Genomic DNA, 21,229 nt, shown 5'->3' with positions numbered 1-21,229 from the left:
AACTGCCAAATCTATAAACCCAAGCCAAATTTTGATCAGTTTGACAAAGTTCTGTACAGTACAATGCAATTCTTTCCCCATTCCTCCCTCCTATCATTTAAGGCCATTCTATACCCAAAACTGGTTTTTTTTAATGTTTTCCCAGATGCTTAACACAGAACAGCTTTGACCTTCTCATTCACACACAAATCAATTGAATTGATTCTACACTATATATATGTGGAAAAGATATTTAATTGTAAAATAGAAAAAGTAGGCCAGAGTACAGTTTTAAGGGTAATTCTTCCGTGTACAGTACAGATAAACCAGACCTTTTGCTTAACTTTATATAAACAATTGCATAAAAGCAGTGAACATGGAACAACAAAGCAAAGCACAAGGAGTTTTATCTTACAAAAAAACAGATCTGCACAGTAGTTCAAAATTTAATGTAACACAGCACTGAACAATCTTAAGGCAGCTCAGTCTAAGCACAGGACTAGAAGCCAGGAACTCCTGAGATCCATTCCCAGGTGACCACAGGTTCACATGGTGTTACGCCAGTCATTTTACACTCCCTTCAACTTGCACTTAAACCAGTTATAGAACTGAGACAGTAACACTCACTTACCTGCCGCAGGCAGTGCAGTAAGGGTTCTTTAAAAGATTTTACAATGCTCTGAAGATGTAACGTGCCATATAAATTTTAAGCATAATAGATCACTGCACAGACACACACAAACACAGTATCACAGTGAGGAACGATGATGCTGGGTAGGAAGAGCATCACTATAACATAAAAAAAATTACTTGTCCAATTGCGTAATTAAAATGCAAAAGTCTGTTAAAAAATGTATCACTGAAGTAATTTCAAGGCTATTGGGGAACAGAGACCAAAAGGGATATTCTAAAATAGCTATTATTTGTGTTCAAGTGGAGACATTCTTTTCTATTCATTACTGAACTTTAAAATGTTTGTACAGGAAAATTGCAAGACACACGAAGTGAAGTTTCAATGCCTCCACTACCAAATTTTGCCTCTTCATATGTAAATTAAGATACTTTTTTTGTTCTTCTTAATTACAAATTACATTCTTCCAAGCAATATACCATCCACAATAAAACTGGCTGCTAGCTTACTTCAAATGACCTATAGGCTAAACATTTTTCTCATAATTTTTCTCATCTTTGCTGAAAAATACCTATGCAAGATGTATGTGTAGAAATTATAAAAACATGCAGCATATGTACAAACTGAAAAGTTTAAAAAATATTAGCTTCATATACATGTAAATCTACTTGGATATATCTGAAATTAAATATAAAAATTTCACCACCTAAAATAAAAAAAAAAACCAAAAATGGTTTTCAGAGAATCTGAGACAACTACTTAAAGCTGTACAAAGATTTCCATCTGGAAATGTCTTATTCAGAGAAGTTGAGTTGTTATCATGTAGAAATAACTGTTAATTAATTTTGTCACATAATCAAATTTCAAATTGTCAGCTTAAATCAACATCACCCTTAAAACTGTTCTGTTTTTCAGAAGTTAGATTCATACTAAAATCAAAAATTTCACAAAAACATTGGCTTTTTATGTTTCTGGATCCCTTCAAAAAGATTTATCAACTCATTTTGAAACTGTAAAAAAACCAACTATTTACAGTATTTCATTTTAAATACTTTGCACAATTTCTAAATTCAGAGTTTTTATGTTACAAGAAATTAATCAGAGCTCACGGCTTAAGTCCAGTTATCAACTTGTAGCATCTTCTCTATCATGAAATCCCATGGCTGTACCTATATAGCGTACAGTTCAAGATTGTACTGCAGGTTTTTGAAAGTAACAGGTTTTGCAGTGTGTTCATTTTTTATTAAACAGCTTCTTTATTAGTCTGGAGGCGGTTCATTGCCTCTAACTTCTGCCGATAGGCCTCTGCTTCTTGTTCCTTCTTTAGAAGCTGCTGACGATATTTTTGTGCTTCTCTGTTTGCCTCATCCAGCTGTTTCTGAAGAGTTTCTCTTTCCTATTAGAAACAGAACCAGCAATATTTTGTCAAATAGGTATCAAATACAAGCTAAAATGGTAAATACTTTTCCTTTACATGCAGTTCAAGTGTTAGGGTATCATGGAGAAGTTGTTCAGTTGTTACTCAGGCAAACTTGTATGAATGCAGCTGTGCAAATTAGACCCCAATTATCAATCAGCCAACTCCCCACAAAGGGCTGAAAGTGTGGAGACAGCAAACCAAAGCTGCAAAGGTACCACCCAAGTCTTCACCAAAACAGAGCTAAATGAAAAAGTGGAAGCATGGTGATTAAATACTAACAGAATATATTTACATTTCTCTGATCATTCTACCCAACAGGCTTGTCCTTTGCTGTTGCATTTCTAATCAGACAGTAAAAATGCCAAACTGTTACCTATCAGCCATCTTGCACTGAAGAGTGTCAGCTGCCCACTGACCAAAACATAAACTTAACTGTTTCTGAACAGGGATTAATACTCTGCAATCCAGAGGTCTAAATACATCCCCAAGGACACTGTATCTTTATGAATTAACAGGCAATTAGCCAGATAAGCTTTTTTTTCCTTTTAAAAGCAGCTAGCAAAGAAATCCTTAAGTAACTGCAGAAATCCTGCATACGAGTTTGTTGGGGGTGGATATAAAATGGTTTCCAAGCAAAATGACATGAGAAATGCCACTTCATCCTGAAGCTGCCTTAGGAACTAAGGAGAACACATTTCCATCTCCAGTGATGTAGGTTCTGTCATTTTGTCTGATGTTGTTCTGTGCCCAATTGAAAAAGCAATTTGCTTGGGAAATAGTTTTGTTTTGATCAAATATTCAATCAAATACCATTTCACTGAAGTGCATCATACTTTTATGAGTAAGGTAGTATCTGATTTAAAACCATTCTTTCCACTGTAGTTGTTAAGTAGGAACAGTAAGTATGGCTGCCAGAGAAACAAGCCATCTCCCAGAAAAACAACTTATCAAAAAACTGAGGCCCAGTGCAAGCAAGCTGTCTTTTCACCATATTCCCATCCCAGCAGTTCAATATCACATTCTCATTTAATACCTCTAATAGTTGTCAGAAGTTTCAGCCCCCCACACTCCCATAAGAGCATCCCTATTCTTCACCTCTTATGCACTCACGTATTTTCATGGTCAGAAAAATACAAAAATACTTTGCCTCCCTTCTACTTGCTACTGTTCTCAGTAATTGTCACAGTCACATTTAGCAGTCACATGTCAGCTGAATGTGCTGAAATAGAACGACAGAGGTGGTCAGATCATTGCTAACAGCAGCATCTGAACAGCAAAAATAACAAGTGAAGATGTTATTAACAGGTTATAAAGAGACTAGCTAGAACACAGAAGAAACTCCAGTAAGTGCAACTTGATTTTCCACGAGGCTTTAAGAGCTGAAGGCAGCAGGCTTAGGGTTTGCTCCATTTGGAGCATATGCTAATAAATGAGCTCATCTGATTTTGCTTACTTATTTCAAAACGAAGTTCAGCTTCCACCTCTGAAAATTTGGATTCTGCTTTTAAGGCAACTTTATGGATGGTCAGCCCATGTAGCAACTATCCTGACAGATGCCAAATGAACAGCAGAGCCTACACTTCAGAGAATCTGAAACACACCAACAATCCTCCAGCACCAGCCCAGCCAAAACGTATTGCTATTTCCAAAAGTTATCTCTGCAGTATGAGGGGACCAACATCTTATGTAAAACAGCCTCATGGATTAGAGCCTTGGTGAGCAGAGCTACAAGACAATTCCCAGGGAATTAGTCAAAACAGTTGATCCTTCCACTTGGGGAAAGTAGCCTTTCCTTTTTGAGACTGGGATGTACTGAGCTGGGCATTATCTATCCTGTGAATTGGTCTCATAAAAACCATGAAAAACCTAATGCTGTCAAGAAGCAAAGCTGCTCTATCTACTGGTCTGCATCAAAATAAGAACCATTGGTAGTTCACTGGCAGGAAGTCCCGTGGGTGCATTACAAACAGCAAGGGGCTATCCCTGCTCTGGAACGTGTGCAAACATCTGGGGATGGAATCACTGCTGTGGAGTGTGCACGCTGCAAACATCTGGGGATGGAATCACTGCTGTGGAGTGTGCACGCTGCAAACATCTGGGGATGGAATCACTGCTGTGGAGTGTGCACGCTGCAAACATTTGGAGGTGGGGAGGTTCTTGAACAACATTTTAAGAGTATTTAAGCATTTAAGAAGAGAGAACTAGAGCTGCACACTGAAAAGCAGTACAGCATGTTAAGGAAAGGGTAAGGAATAAAGAAAAAAACCCAAGTCTCTAAAGCATGGCCAGAAGATAAAACCAGTATCTACTAGACAGACTAGCAATTCAAAGCACATAGATTAGTCCAGCAGCTAATAGGTGTAGTTTTTAGACTGCTACAGTCCCAACAAGCAGAATGAGTTAAGGAGATGAAGCCAACTATTCTGTGTGACTAAGCAGTGGAAAGAACCCAATGCTTCTGGAGGAGCAACACATATCTACTGTGGACTCAAGGGTCAAAATTGGCTCTAACTTTGACATCTAGAATAGGGAGAACTGTATCTCATCTACCAATTTAATGAAACCCAGAAAGTCTTCTTGGGACATTCTTTAGAACACAAAGGGAAGTGTTCAAGACATTTGGAGTCCTTTTGTATCACCTACCCAGATAAAAATCAAATTAGAGGATGCTCAGTGCTCTAAAGAAATCTTCCATTTTACCAGGGAATTTTCTTAATTACATGTAACTTTCCATTGACGATAGGAACATCTGTAACTAAAATAACCAACCACTCTTAAACAACCCAATGACACAGGATATGAATCCATATATATATATAATATATAGTTTACATATACAATATAATAGTTATATATAACATATAATAGTTTTATATAAAATAATTAGTTTACAATTGTTATTATCAATTTTTAGTCAAATCAAATTATTGTCTTGGTTCTAATGCGTGTCACCTTATAAGCATGCAACACAGGAGAAAGAGTCAAATTAAAGAATGAAGAGAAAGATCACTATATGTTAATGAATTATGCATGAAAATGAAAAACAGAGTATCTGTGTGACAGGGTTTTTTTGCTGCCATCCCATGTTTAATATATCAAACTGCTTAGGAAAACTGCTGTCACTCTTCAAAATCAGCTGAAATGTTTTAACTTAACAGACCCAGAACAGAAAATTTAAAAACATCACTACAGCTTTAGCTGTTCCACAGTAGTTTCACAGAAAAGTTTATCACCTCACATGGATGGGAGGATTTTCAACTACAAAACCTTTCGAACTACAGTAAATTGTTCACACACTATGAACTTAAAACATCTGAAAAAAGCATTCAGCCTTGAATCAACTCTATAATAAAGCAATTAATTAGTACAAGGCAAAGAAATATAAGAAATTATTTCTGTATTTCCACATACTAAAAGATTTTTTTAATACTTCGGTGAGGGGAGGAGTCCCACTCTTTCTGAATTTAAATATCTACCACTGTCTGTGATGAAGAAATTTGAAGTGAACCAACTTTGTGTGCACTTCTTCAATGCCACTGCTACTAAAGTAAGGTAGCACCATACCCCTGTGAATTACAACAAGGCCCCTTAAGTCAACCAGCCTTCACACAGAGGCAGAGATCTGCATGTGCATTTCTACTTGTACAGGCAGGGACAAGAAAGTCATCAAAACTTCCAGTCAAAAGTAACAGACCAAGTACCTCATCGAAACCAACTTCTTTCAATATTTGAGAAATATTATTAACATAAATAAATAAAACTGGTAATCCCCTTAGAAGATTTATTGGTATTGTTATACCAATTATCTGTAATTAGGAACAGGTCAATTTATCCCTTAACCAATCTGGATTTTTTTAAAAAAAATCATTTAACAGAATTACTAAAATACTTAAGGAAATGTAATTTCCTTTATGAATAATTCAGGCAGATTTTTAAAAGTGTGAACAAAAGAAATACTTTTATTGTAACAGTCATACATCTTAAAAAATGCAGCAAGAAAATTTCAACTGTCAGGATAATCTGTAATGACCACAAAACTGCAAAGGCCAAAATTATTTGATGCAACAACTTAGGGACATGGAAAGCAAATGATGAGAGGTGGTAATTATTGTTATTAGACATGGATAACATACAGCACATACTGTACAACAAAAAGTATTCAATGAGGCACAATTTGATAATGTGAACAGAAGTTGAAGAATACAACCTTTGATAAATGAAATATCATGGAGTTGACAAAATGAGAACTTACAGTCTAGTCAAAGCAGACAGCAATTTTCATAAACTTTTGACCAAAACTGGTCAGCACAGTTAGAAGTAACAGGAAAAGGAATGAGATGGTTGACCTTTTGTGGCTAGTATAAAAAAAGCTACAATTTTAAACTGAACAGCTACATCAATTTGTCATATAAAAGAAAACTCTCAACATTTTTAGGTCTTCTGCAGTATAGTTTTTAAAAAAACAGATGGTGCAAACTCATATAATAATAAACTGCTTCGGAATTAAAAAATAAAAATGGCAGGGGATGCCACACAGATAAAAATTAACAAACACAGAATCTTACTGTTTCACACTTCCATCAGCAGTTATCTAGATACCATGAATGGAAAGGAAACATTGCTAAAAATGTTCTCACAATCAGAAGCATGTGGCTGTAACAGAAAGATGAGGGCACAGTGCTCTCATTCACTCCTAGCGGAAAGAGTTAAGTCACTTGATAACGTATTAGCACCCAGTTTCAAAATCAGCTACTGATCTTCAAGAAAAACAAACAGAAAGTTTTCATTTACTTAAACAAGTGTCACTTTTACATGCATGACCACAGGATCAAGCAAACAGCCCTCCTATTTTCTTTTTACAACTTCGTAAAAGATGAGTTTCAGTTACAGGAGAGACTGAACAAGTTAAACATTTCACACACTTCATGCTGTGGTAACACAGCACTTAACCTTCTGAACAATACAAAAACCATAACCAGATACTCAGTCCTGAACATTGTTCAACACAGATCATGTAATATACTCCTTACTTCTATTTCTGCAGACTCCACACGATTTTCAACAATCTCAATGCACTGTCTCTTCACTGGCGGTTCTTCACTTATTACAGTTTCTTCAGCAATGTCTGTTGCTGGGACTGTCAACACTGAAAATGTATTTGTACATGTAAACACATTACTTCAAACAATATTTGCACTGTATAAAACTTGTATTATTTAAGTAATTGTATTAACAGCAAAAAAATGCAGATACTTTTGCTTATGAAAACACTTCTATATAATAAAGTGCACAATAAGCTCAGTGAAAATCTACTAAAAACTTCAGGTTTTTTTGTATGCCACTAAAGAACTTTAAAATTCCTCATTATTGAGGTCTACAGTAATTAGCTATGGAATATCACAGCTGCCATTTTTCACAGAATAAACAGACATGGCAGAGAACTGCAGCAGAGTCACCAGTCTGTCAACTTCAACTTCTGCAGCAGACCATTTATATACTGTTTCTTAAATAAATACTAAATACAAATCTTTCTTTTGACTAATACACCTTAAGTTATCTTAAAAATTCATTAGTTATTAGCCATGAAAAAGAAAAGCAGGGTTCTCAGTAAAGTACTGTAATTCCTCACGCAGCCATCTGACAAATGTGACTGTCACCTCAGTTACTATCTACACCCACTCACTCATAATGATAACAAGGTGTACTAGTTCAGGCAGACTGTGAACCTAATATTTTGCCTCCTGTGTACAACTCTTCAAGCTTCACACTCGGAGTCATCATGAAGAAATCCAAGAAGGGATCATTTTTATCTAAGAAGTGGCAGAGCATCTTTAAAAAAAACCACCCAAAGTGTATGTTTTCATCACAAAACAGGATTTATCACACTAGCAGCCTCTACAAAGTACATACGGCCCAAAGGCATGTAACACCTGACATTTGTCAGGTCAGTGTGTCAGTATACAGACATGCCATTGGACATGAACAGATTGCTACATGCATCAGATTTCTAAATCCAAGCCTCACCTCCCCACAGTACTTCCAGCAAGGCAACAGTTAAGAATTAGAAGAACATTTTTGTTCTATTCTATATTCTAATTGTTGCAATGAGTTTGTAAAAATCAAACTTACTGAAGGCAAAGCAAGTAGCTACCACTTTTCTCTTAAATGTCCCATGTCTCTTCCACAGTTTAGTAACTCTTCTACTCTCTCCCCTAAAGCAGAGGCTCAGCTGACGTGTTAACCCACCGAACTGCAGAGGCTTGTGTCTGAGCCTTCTCTAATACAAGAATTCAAAGATGCACACAAAAAGCTATTTTTGTCAAAAGCTAAAAAGTCATTATTGTTACTGTGGCTAAAACAATTCCTCAAGCTGAAATCATACAAGCGTGCACTCACCTTGCTGCCCATCTGGCATGGTCACAATGATGGGTTGCCCTATCCCACTGGTTGGAATAGAATGCAGGTTACCCAGCTGAATGCCATCCGTAACTATGGTAATGACCTGCTGACCTCCAGAACTGACCACTTGCTGAATGGCCCCATCCACGGATTCTGCAGTCACAACTTCTTCTGTGGCCACAACTAGCAACAGATTAGTAAAGCAATTAATTCAATTTACAAATGAAGCTTTTGCGATTTCAAACGCACTTTGGTACAGCTGAGAAAAAACTTCTGTGGCTTTCAAAACTTGACCCCTCTGATGAATACGTAACTACGTATTATATTTTAAATAGAGTCTTTCATCAGGCCAACATAAAGCACTCACATTTTGACATATACATGCAACCCCATCCTTGCTCAATATAATAATATTGATATACCCCACTCAAAATTGATGCTTTGGGTTCAGCATTAACAGGTCAGCAAAAACAGAAGCTGCCTTTAATAACACAAAGAACTTTTGCATTGTACACAAGCTGGATTAAGTTACACTTATAGCAGAATAAAAAAAAAATAAACTTGAAATACTACCTTGAAGCTACTTCTCAACCAATGGCTTGCCACTGTACCTCAGGACCCAGCCCAGATTTCTCTACATAGTATCATGGTCTTCCATATGGTAACAGACTAAAGGACCCCTAGAGAATCTTAAACTTTTTGTCTGTACTTCGTGAGTACTTCAAACACAACAACTTTATTTCTTATACAAAGTATGAAACAAGACTAAAGGAAAAGCCCTGCAGAGCTGGCATTTTTACACATTTGAAGAAGAAAGTTAAAGCTTAGGAAGTAAAACAAACCCTGTATGTATTTGATTTTATAAGTAAAAGGGAAAAATTCCAGCTCAACTACCCATTTCAAATTCATGATTCATAATGAGTATAAAGCAGTGAACTCTCACAGTTCTGTATCACTTCTACAAATGAAGGTAGGACAAGGAAAGCCTGCATTCAGAATTACAGCACATACTCCAGCTTGCCCTGTATGCTGCAAATGGGATACTGTGCTACCATCCTTCCTTTTTTAAAACAACAAGATCACTGGTAGGACAATCAAGGAAATTCAAGAACACTAGCTCTGTATTTTATTTTCAATTTGCCAGGGTAAAAGCAAAGCCTTTGATTTAAATAACAGATATTAGAGTGCTCTCTGTCTACAGAGATGAAATTAAAACCCTATAGACTGTGTTGTGATGTTCAAGATGACAGAAGGTAGATAAAACTCTAAAGCTTTCATCTTTTAAGTTAATTACAATATAACATACACAGAAAAATCACTCTGTAGTTGAAATAATAACTGCAGATATTGTTTCCTGAAGATCTTTATGTTGAGAGATTACTGTCCTATAACACTGCTTAAATATTCACAGAAGTTTTTTTCAGGAAACCAAAGCAGCAATTCCCACATCAATCAATGGCATTGTACTGAACTTGATTTGCCTTCCAAGTACAGGCTCAGCAGTAAAAAAGACCACTGTCACAAAAAAGTCCAAATTGCAAGTGCCAATACTAGGTGCTGTGGCAAACAGCTCTGATCTTCCAGTGTCAAACTCAAGTGCTGGGTTTAGTTCTAGAAGGAAACATTGCTAGAACTTCTTCAAACCGTGAAAGAAAGGGGAAGACTTCCTCTAAAGAGAAGCTATTCTATATAAAAAGAAAAAACAGCCCCATAAATATGGTCATTACTCCTTCCTTGCTCTCCCTCCCCTATCTATACCCACAGAATCATTATTTACCACAGTACTTCACGTGCTGAAGGAAACTTGAAGTTATGTACTTTAAATTTAATAAATTAGTTGAAAAGACTTGGCTTTCTAACCTGGTGTTTCTGAAGAATTAGACAGTGGAGCTGATGCTTCTGCTAAAGCTGCCAACGTAGCTAATACTGATGTTGATGAATTTCCAAACTGTACAGCAGACACTCCTGTTTCATCTAGAAGGATGAAAGAAAATTAGCTGATAGATTTTAAACCAGTAAAGTCACTTTTTCTATTTTTATTGCACTGAAACTTCTAGTACATATTCCATTTTCAGCAACATTCTCCTGAACTGAAGTGCTATTGTGAAGCTTGTTAAGCAAATAGAACTTCTGATAGTTTATGTCTGTAAAGATTGTTGTTTTAGGTATGTAGATATTTACAACACACAAAAAACACCGATGAGGAATATGGTAACTATTCTTACCACTGTTTTTCCTCAAACCTTTTCACTAAATGGTGAAAATCAGTGAAAGTATAAAATCCCAGTAGCTACCCTTTAAGCATCTAAATGCCTGTTCTATTGGATGTATTTGCAGAAGATACCAGACCTGTTAGGTTCACCACCCCTCCAGGTCCAATGATGAACTGCGGTGTGGCTGCGTGTATCGTCACAGTGTCTGGACTCTCGGGATTCGTATTGATTTGGTTCTGCATTGCAATCTGGGACACAAAGGGAACAACATCATTCCCACTGCAGGTAGAAAGGAGCTGTGACCTTGTGGAAGAGCTGGAATTCTTGCACACTTCACACACACAAGGAGGATCTCCCTCATTATACTCATGCAATACACATACATTGTGTCCTATCTCCAAGTACACAGGAAACTTTTTTTGTTGAAATCTAAAGACAAAAAGTCTATTGGAGTGAAAGAGTTTAACAACACACCACTGCTTCTCCCTGCCAGTTATTATAAGAGGACCAGGCTCTTTTGCAGATATGCAAGCTCACCTATCTAAAAGAGAAGTCTGAAGAACCAAGACTTCTGGGGCAGATACACGTCATGAAAAGCTACTCTGACAGCTTTGCAATTGCCATGAAATGTACGTGGCAGTCTTTCTATGAATTATTATTAACTTCTGTTTATTTACTACACCCTTTTTGAAATCAGGAGGAGGCTAAAGGAACACACCAGAAGTTCAGATATTTAAAGACAGAGAGAGGCTAAAGATTTATACGGTGGCATAATTATATTTTTTCATTTGCTTTTCATTCTTTCCTCAGTAATACTTGTCACTTAATTTGCCTTTAACAACACTATCGAACAGTGAGCACACATTTCCATGGAATTATCTATTACAATCAATTCTCCAACAGTACAATCTTAGCTTTTCTAATTCTGGAGAAACTGGCATCTCTTCTCTCCTGCCTGAACTCCAACAGTTAAGAAATTAATAGCTATATATGAAGCTAACTGTATACTAGGGGATAGTCAAAATATACTGTCAGAGAAGGGAGCCATTTCTTTACACCTCAATTGCAAAGAGTCCACTTATCACTGCAAATTACATCACTCAAATTTAAGAAAATAAAGAATACTTATACTTGACTTTGTAGGTGGTGAAAATGTTCTTTGACTGAGTGATGTTTACTAATATTAATCTAATTTCATGGAAGGAACTAGACTGAAGCATGGCATTATCAATACATGGTGTCACAGCTGGTACAGTAAAAGCTTAGTTTATGACATGCACAATCAAGTACTTTAAATGAGGAATTAAAAGTTACCTGCAATATTTCTGCAATGTCTTCATTTCCATTGTCTACTGCAATATCTAACGCCGTTTTGCAAAATTTACTCTGAGCATGAACATCTGCTCCATACTTTATCAAGAGTTCTACAACTTCTTGGTGGTGATGTTCAGTAGCCCAGTGAAGTGCAGTCATTTTGAGCATGTCCTTCGCATTGACATCAGCACCATGCTACAGACAAGATCATTGCTTAAATTATATCATTAGAAATATCTTAATTAAATAACACTGGTCACAGAATGCAGCCCAAAATTGTCTTTCTCCATGAGGAATGCTCTGTTATCTTACATTTACATTATTTATTAAAAGTAATCAAATCTCTCTACCAAATACATCATTTACCTCAAAAGAATTACAGATTCCCTAAAGCACATTTTACTTCTAAAATCTGTTATCAAACACAACATCCAATTAGGGAGTATTCTTATTTTGAAACAGCAGTAAATAAGTCACCTGAAATCATGGCGATTTAAATGTAAAATAAATTACAGCTCAATTGGAAAACAAAGCTCCCAACGCACACAGTTTAATTATTCATATAATTTCAATGTTGGTTTCATGACTAAAAGCAAATTGAAAATATCTGATCACAATCCATTGCAATATCCCCACTTCAGACTTGTTTCACAGTTCCTACCTTAAGTAAGACTTCTACTATGCTGGCATGGCCTTCTGATGCTGCCATATGTAATGGAGTTCTGTCCACTTTGGTTCTGGCATCCCGACTCACACCTGCTCGCAGCAACACTTCTGTGGTGGAGTAATGTCCATACTGTGCTGCTAGATGAAGTGGAGATGTTCCCAGCTGTAATGGAACACAAAACATGAACATCTAACAGATGTCAGTACAAAGCATTTCTTTTTATTCTGAAGCTACCAAACCCAGGTGTCAAGCCACCATTTCAAAACCATTCTCCCTTGCAGTCTCAAGGACAGAAGCTGTTGGGGCTTGTACAGAATATGAACAGGGGAGGTAAGTTTGTTGTTGCTTTCTTTTTACTCTGTTTTTTCTTTTTCACATGTAACATTTCAAGGGGCCTAACCCCATTTTTAGTGTTGGTCAACAGGGACCTCTGCAAGTCAAGTCCAATCTCCTGCTCAAAACAGAGTTAATTTGAAGGCTAGGTCACTAAGCAGATTAAGGCTCTTAAGAGCTGGTAAATGCCCTAAGAATTTTGGGTACCTGACCTCCCTCTACAACCTATTCAAAAATCAGCACCTCCAAAAGAAAACTCAGTAACCCTACATCAGGGAACTCTGAGCTGCACATATTAGGTAGTTAGGACTGTTTCCATAATTCCGACCTCTTACTGTACTAAATGCATTAACAATAACTAGGAGGATGATTGCTACTTCTTCCCATTAACCATTCCAAAGTTCATCCAAGTCACTAGAATGAGCTCATTCACAGTCTGTTACTAAAATCAGTATGAGATCATATGAAGAAACAGAATTTTAGTTTTGAATTAGACATTAGATGATATGAGCGCAGAATTCCAAGAAGAACTGTAATATAAATGCTAAATTGTAAGAAAAGTATTTTTTTCTTCAGCTGAGAAAATTAAGAAGATTTACATTCTCCATTGCAAAATTTTTCATTACCCAGTCTGTGGTAAAAGGTGCTCCATTTGCCATCAAAATGCGAACTTCATCATCTTGACCTGCTCGTGCAGCTTCTAAAAGTTTCTTTCCCAAATCTACTAGTGACATCTAGTGAAGAACATAAAGGAATATAAAGACAAAATAATAACATTAACACCACTTTAAATACATACCTGTTGCCTTTCCTTTTTTTTTTAATTATTATTTCTGAACTCCTCTGAAGAGTTCAGAAACTGGAGATGGTATTTTAACCATGACAACAAGCTTTATTGATTGCAATAACCAGTTTGATTTCAGAATTACTTTTGCCAGCCAAACAGAACCGATACTGGTGTGAAGATTTCAGTATTACAATGCTGTAACCACTGTAGCTGTAAAGTTAAAATTTAAATCGAACTGCATTCACCATTCTTATAGCAGAAGGTGGTTTCAAAGCTCTCACCTGATACTGCAACCTTCTGCAGCTTTGTCCAGCTTTCAAATGGTCCTACATCATAGCTGCTATGTCATGCACCCAAAGGCACTACATCCACTTATCCAAAATGCCTACATGTATTTAGGAGGTACCACTATGTAAATGCACTGAAATAGATAGGAAACACAACACCTTTCTGACATCTTGTCCATCACTATTTTTGTTCGCCTTAAAACATAATTTCTGTACCCCCAGATGCAAAATGACACAATAAGCATATTATTGTACTACATACAACAGATACATGAACTAAAATGTTTGCCTGAAAACAAATATTACTACCTGCTTTAACTATCTACACTTACTAAACACATGTGAAGTGCAAAATTTAGAGACATACCTGAGATACTAGCTGAAAAACTTTCACATCATGTTTGGATAACGCACCTTTTACACCAAGGATCCACTTAATACTTACAATAATATATGTAGACAAACTATACCTGTTTCCATCGCATCAAAGATTTGCTGGAAACAACTTTTTAAATTCATCCCATTTTCCACTTGCTATTAAATTTGTTCAGTAAAAAAAAATAGAATGAAACCGTAACTTATGCTACTAATCAAAACATACTACTACTAATATTTCAGTATATCTATAGCTATGCTTTCCAGTAGCAGGATGCTAAAAATGGAATTGCCTTCATCAGTTTAGTTTCCAGTCACTAACAAAGTTCAGCCTGTATTACTACTAACAGCAGTTGTGAGGCCATGCAGCCAATGTCCCACACAAAGTGAAGAGTGTATCAGTCCAGGAAAGAAACCCTTTAAACATACAAATCCATCACAAAACCAGTATCTTTAGAAACTTCTCTGTACATGACTCAACTGGCACATTGCTCAATAAACTGAAAGCTGTTGACTTGGGAAGAAACTAGAAAGGAGATCCAAATACTGCAAATGCAGAACTGAACTCCTGTCGGTAGGGCTGTGAACTAGAGCAGATGACCTCTCTCTACAGAACTGGCTGTGGGCAGCAATATCCCTGTCACCAAAATACTCCATTTATGTCCATTCCTCTGGTACATGTGAATACATTGATTTGTCTCCAGCTGGAAAAGGGAAGAGAAGCAGGAAGGTGGCAGGACAAGACAAATACTGACAATGGGAAAAGGAAGGAAAAAAGGAACAGTCATATGCAGAGAAAGGACAACTGCTGCCTCTCTTCCATAAAGAAAAAGAGGAAAATACAAAATCTAGGAAAGATCCTAATGAATGGAATAAGAGAAAATCTATCATGCCCATTAAAGAGAAATACTAGAAGTAACAATACCAAACATAAGGCAAGAGATGGCACTTGGGAAGTGCAGCAGTGAAATGAAGGAATAGAGCATTCCCTTTATATGGCTGCTTTTTTTCCCCAGTGGGGATTACAAGTTAAGGAGGAAAAGTATGCTCACAGACAGACATCCTTTTTCTGATGGTCTAATACCACCACATCAGGGCCCTCAGAAGCAAAGGAAAGCTGGAACTTAGTACAAAATACTAAGGTTACAACTAGCCCAGAAAGACAACTCTCCATTTTCCTTATATTTGTTTTTGGTTTAAACAGCACTAGAGCAAAGGAACTAATAAAATTTCATTTTGGAACTGCAGAGTAATTAAGACTGAAGGGGACCTCTCAAGGTTACCTAGTTCAATATCCCAGTAAGAGCTGGCCCAGGGCTCAGACCTATAAAGTTTTGAATGTCTCTCTACAGATTAACATGGAAGTTCTGCACTTTTTCAGCCTCATTCCAGTGTCCAACCACCCTCATGGAAGTGCTGCCTTCAGTGTATATCCATCTTCCTTCACTAACCAAAAAGACACTCATGATAACATCTTATACTTGATGTCTGTTAAACTGAAATAGGCGAATTAAATTACTCTGTACATTCAACAGCCTATTCAGAACCCTCTGCCCACACCTATACACTACTGAAATGAACTGCAAAGTTGCTATGCAGCAAAAGTCAAGCCACTCCCCCCAAAAAAATAAATTATGGTGGCCTGCAAAATACCCATCTCATTCCCAGGAGATGTTAGGGACAAACTTCAGATAAACACCTTTTCAGAGCCTGCCTGAACTTCCTGAATTACTGTGGAGGACAGTTAATGAAAGCACCCCAGTTCTCTTCTCAAAGCAAAACTGATTAGCTTTATACTACACTTGATAAAAAATGTTTTAATCAAGGAAAAAAAAAAACTTTCACAACCACATATTCCTTACATTAACCAACACTCTCTTGCTTGATATAAAGCACTTGCATTTTAAACAAGCGTAAAGTATCATACAGGTTGGTATATGCCTCATAATGTACAATTTTAACTTCAGCTAAAGAAAAATTAATTAAGTTTCAGTTTCATGGGGTACTTGGAAGCATGCTTGGGCCATCTAGTGGAAAAAAGAAAAAAAACAGCAAATTTCCACTGTTCAACTAGAATAACAAAAATCCCATTATACGTCACTAATGCACTAATAGCAGCAAGTGAAGAGGCATTTCCAACAAAACTCACACATGTTTAGACACTTTTAAGCAGTGAATATTTGCACTCACAAAATTTCTGAAGAGTAGTCAACCCAAGGCTGATTTCCACTTGGCAGCCCACTCCAAGGACTGGTACTGTAAGAAACCCCTGAGTAACACCATACCCAACTTCCTCTATACTGGTGCACAGTACTGGAACACAGCCAGAAGGGTCTGAGAGTCCCAACCTCCCATCCCAGAAAACCTTTCCCGCTGCTCTCCCGAGATCACTCAGCAACACTACAACAGTGCACTGATGCTATCACAAGCAAGATACTATAATACATTTAAAATTGAAATGAGATTGCTATTTCAAAGAGCACTCTGCTGCTACTCCACAGTGTTAAAATCGACTCTGCTGAACAGTCTTTAGAGGGTTCTCTTAGCACTGTGTCATTTCCATCAAGCTCTGCTAGCATGACAGCTGTGTAACACTTTGCATGAGGACTTTTTTGGAAATAAAAACATCACTGGTTCTGAAATAAAGGCTTGAGACTGTCAGAGTAATTCTTATGGCAATGTGATAATGTTTTCAGACTTCCAAGTGCTCCTACACAATTGTGTGAAGAGAGGGTTTTGTCTACAACTGAGTAAATAGGGAAGAGCTTCTGCTTGGTTCAGACTTTTCTGGATTAATCACCTCCTGATTTTCGACATTACTGTACTGCATTCTGCACGGTATCAGTAGCCACATGCCACAATTAACTGGCAATTAAAATAATATCAAATCATTATTTCTGTTTTACTTATGTTCAAAAGGAAATTATACTGCTTTTTTGCATCCGAGATTTAGGTTTTTATACACTCTATGAAACTCTGAATAGCACACTGTTACCAGAAGGGCATAGAATAGCACTCAACAGGAGTTTAGGTGGAACTGTGTGTGAAATAGGCTCCATGGGAAGCAAGTGGAGCTAAAAATCTGGCAACCTGGGACGCCCGGGCTACCACACCACAGTCTACAGACAACAGAGCAGCAGAGTCTGCAGTCCAAATTAAAAGTAAATTTGGCTTAAAATGTTGCAACATCTCTCAGACTGGTGTCCTGCCCCCAGAACCCAGACCTGTTCCTCTTCTATATCACTGCAGTGCTGAACTGAACTGGTCAAGACCAACAGGCACAAAACAGCTACTGCAGAACACCTGCCAGCACGGAGATCTCCCAGCCCAGCGTTTGTCCCAAGGTGCACTCCTGAAAGGGGCATCCTCACTCTACAGGAGCATAGACTGCCGAAGTGCCACTTCTCAAAGGTACCTCAATCAAAACATGCCATATCTCTGACAAGGATTTGCAATCACAAAGTTTCATTGAGGACTCATGAAAGACTTTTCCCTTCTCAAGTGACAGATTGTACCCAGAAGATGGCTGGAGACCTATCATCTCTCACATCCATTACATCTGGAAAAAGAATGACCTTTCAGAATGTCTTTTTCTTTCCACTGCTTAAGAAAAAAACAATGTAACCTGCTTCACCAGACCTGACCTTCACAAATACTACCATCTTATTGATTTCAACCTCTCACACTATTGCCAGAAATTCAGAATAGCCATTTCTAGCTAATTTTATGTGCCCGTCCATACCAAGGTCAATAATATTTTGAAGTATAGCACAGAGTAGTTAGCCTCTCTCAAACACTTTGGCATCATTTTAATGTGCATATCAATCAATTAGCAGTGATTATAGCAACTTACATGGGATAAACTCAAAAAGTTTCTGTCTGGTTTCCTATGTGAATGTTTTGACAATAATTTCACAAGCAATATTTCAAATCTAAATATAAATATCATAGGCTTAAGACTATTGACATTTCTATCGTGATAGTGAAAATTACACTAGCATGTTAATTACAGTCAGCTTTCATTCTAGTGCTTTCAGCTTTCCTCTGACTGTTGTACTTGTAATTAAATTCTCTCTAGTTTGCTTGAACAGCAACATGACCTTCATGTCAGACATGCATCAAATGAAAAATACCTCATCTGAGAAAAGCAAACATTGTTGAATAGTTTAGTGGCAAAGACAGCCAGGCCTGTTATTAATGCAAGTCTGTCCTCCTCTTAGACTCACAATTAACTTAAATAAGCACCAATCAACAATTAACTCAATTAAATAATAGAGACTGTAGGAAAGTCTTTTCTCACAAAGGAAAGTACAGATTTGGCCATTATCTGTAACATCTGAAGAGTGTTATTATGCAACAAGGGTGAACCATTGGCACCAAGATTTGGACTGGCACTGCAACAAGCTACACAGTTTTCACAAATTAATTCGGCACTAGATAGCAAAAAGGTTAATTTGCAGCAGCTGTGATTGATGTGAAGAATCCAAGGGCTTGTGATGTAGCCTTTGAACTGTACCACAGCCTTAGGAGGCTGTCTCAGATTGATTAAGCTCGAAAATACCATCAAATAAAAATCATCTACCTCCTACCTACAACATCCGTTTTATCATGAAGAATCTTCCTCGACAGTTTCTGTCTGGCACATAGGTCTCAAAAAAAAAAAAAAAACTAACTAGAAAACAAAGTGTTTTCAGCAATGAAAGTGGGTCACAAACTCTCTATTTAGTGAATGCTGATCTGCCACATATACTCTTAACCGTACTCACGTGGCACACTTATGTTCTTACAAATATTTGCATGCATACAAAACTCGGCTAACTGCAGTCTTACTAATAGTTCAGAAGTAACAAAGAACTTAAAACAGACTGAAGAACTACAGGGTGTGCATTCACAACTCTGAAGCATTCGCCGTTAAATCAAAGCCACCTTAATAAGCAGGTTAAAGGAAAACACACAAATGCTTTAAGAACTACCACAGACTACTTCCTACAGGGGATTTCACCGACGTGCCACCACTGTCTCACCAACGGAAACTACTTTGACTATTTGGGGACAACAGAAAAGAAAAAAAAAAAAGACAATCCGCACTAACGTAAAATAACCCACTATTATGCTCCCATCATACGCTTTATTAAGAGTCCAAGGCAAGAGTTACAGACTCCGGGTGAGGGGCACTGCGGAGGGGAAACCGCTCCCTTCCCGCCCGAGCCGCCTCTCCCCAGGGCACCTTTGGCGCCAAGCTCGCGCACGCAGCCCCGCCGCCTCAGGAGCCCGGGCCGCGGCCGCAGCGGCCTCCCCCCGGCCCACGCGGGGCTCGGGACCGTGCCCACGCGGCCCACACCGCGCTGCCCGGCGGAGAAACCCGCGGGACGAGCCGAGCCCCGCTCTGCCCCTCAGCTCCCGGTTCCCTCGCCGGGCGCGTCGCGCTCGCCCGCGCCCCGCGGGCCGTCCAGGCCGCCGCCGCGGCCCAGCGCGCCGCCCGCGCCCCCCGCGCGGCGGGGTCCCCGGAAGGCCGGCCGGCCGCCCGCTCTCCCCGACAGGAAATCCTGGCTGGGCTGGGCGCTGCGGAGGGAGCCGCGGCGCCGGGTTCCGGGGGAAGTGGAATTATTTTTTACCAGCGAAGAGATCAACTTCCACATCCGGTAACAGGGCCCTATACAAAGGCGCAGACTGACCTGGAAAAGCTTGGCCGGCCCGGGGGGGGTGAGGGAGAGACGAGGCGCGGGGACGGGCCCTTACCGTGCTGCCGGCCCGGCCGCCGCCGCCGCACCGACCCGGGGCTCCGCAGGCCGAGAGCCCCACACGAGAGTCCGCGCCGCGCCCGGCGGAGGGACACGGCGGGCGGAGGGGAGTGGCGCGGCTTCGCGCGGCCGTGCCCCGCCGCGGGCGCGCGGGCGGGCGCGAGGCGGCGCGGGGCGCCCCGGGCGGGCCCGGAGGGGCGCCCGGCACTTACCATGGGCGCGGGAATTACCTTATTAACACAGACATCGAGGGAAAAGGGGCGCGCGGAGGGATACGGCCTCGCCGCCGCACAGCGCGCATGCGCGCCGCCGCGGGGAAAGGCGGGGAAGCGCGGGCTGGAGGGGCCCCGCCATGTTCCGTCCCGCTACCCGCCCGGCGGGGGCAGGGCCGGCCCCGCGCTCTCGGCGGGCCCGGGTGGCCTCCCTAGAGGCAGCTTAAGGAATAAGAACAGGGGTCGGTATCCCGGGTTACTCTGTGCCACAGGGTGACGGGGCTTGCGTCTCACGCCTCTTGGCTGCTGGGGCTCCTCTTGTGCTCCCGGGTGAGGGTGCACTGTCTGAACGTGGATTTAGCTGTCTTGCTTGTCTGAGGCAGGGCTTTAATCACAGAATCAATTAGGTTGGAGAAGGCCTCAAAGATCGTAGGAGTCCCGCGTGTGACCCAACGCCACCGTGTCAACTTAGACCATGGCACTGAGTGCCAGGTTCAGTCTTCCCTTCAACACCCCCAGGGACGGTGATTCCACCACCTCCCTGGGCAGCCCGTTCCAATGTCTAATCACCCTTTCTGTTAAGAAATTCTTAATGTCCAACCTAAACCTTCCCTGGCACAACTCAAAACTGTCCTCTTGCTCTTGCAGTGGTTACCTGGCAGAGACCAACTCCCTCCCATGTAGCCACAACCTCGTATCTGGGAGTTGTAGAGTGTGGTAAAATCACCCCTGAGCTTCCTCCAGGCTGAACACCCAGCTCCCTGAGTGATCCTTCCTCCTCACAGGACTTCCAATTCCGGGTCCCTCACCAGCTTCATTGGCCTTCTCTGGACCTGCTGCAGCCCCAAAATGTCCTTGAATTAAGGGTTCA

At 39.6% G+C, this 21,229-nt stretch overlaps 1 protein-coding gene across 1 annotated transcript; it reads right to left on the bottom strand.

The window, feature by feature from the left end:
* Window positions 1–216: 216 nt before the first annotated feature.
* On the bottom strand, window positions 217–20,307 carry GABPB1 (GA binding protein transcription factor subunit beta 1). The gene is made up of 9 exons (XM_062501439.1): window positions 20,145–20,307; window positions 13,583–13,690; window positions 12,618–12,785; window positions 11,957–12,151; window positions 10,779–10,890; window positions 10,290–10,403; window positions 8,427–8,612; window positions 7,061–7,176; window positions 217–2,006 (listed from the first exon to the last, which is right to left on the bottom strand). The coding sequence occupies exons 2-9, from the start codon at window positions 13,688–13,690 to the stop codon at window positions 1,854–1,856; spliced, it is 1,152 nt and encodes a 383-aa protein (XP_062357423.1). The 5' UTR covers window positions 20,145–20,307; the 3' UTR covers window positions 217–1,853.
* Between the last annotated feature and the right edge of the window lie 922 nt (window positions 20,308–21,229).

The sequence above is a fragment of the Cinclus cinclus genome, chromosome 13, assembly GCF_963662255.1.
Source record: "Cinclus cinclus chromosome 13, bCinCin1.1, whole genome shotgun sequence".
NCBI classification, from domain to species: domain Eukaryota; kingdom Metazoa; phylum Chordata; class Aves; order Passeriformes; family Cinclidae; genus Cinclus; species Cinclus cinclus.
The sequence above is the reverse complement of the archived record's forward strand: the minus strand, read 5'-3'. Positions and strand labels throughout refer to the sequence as shown.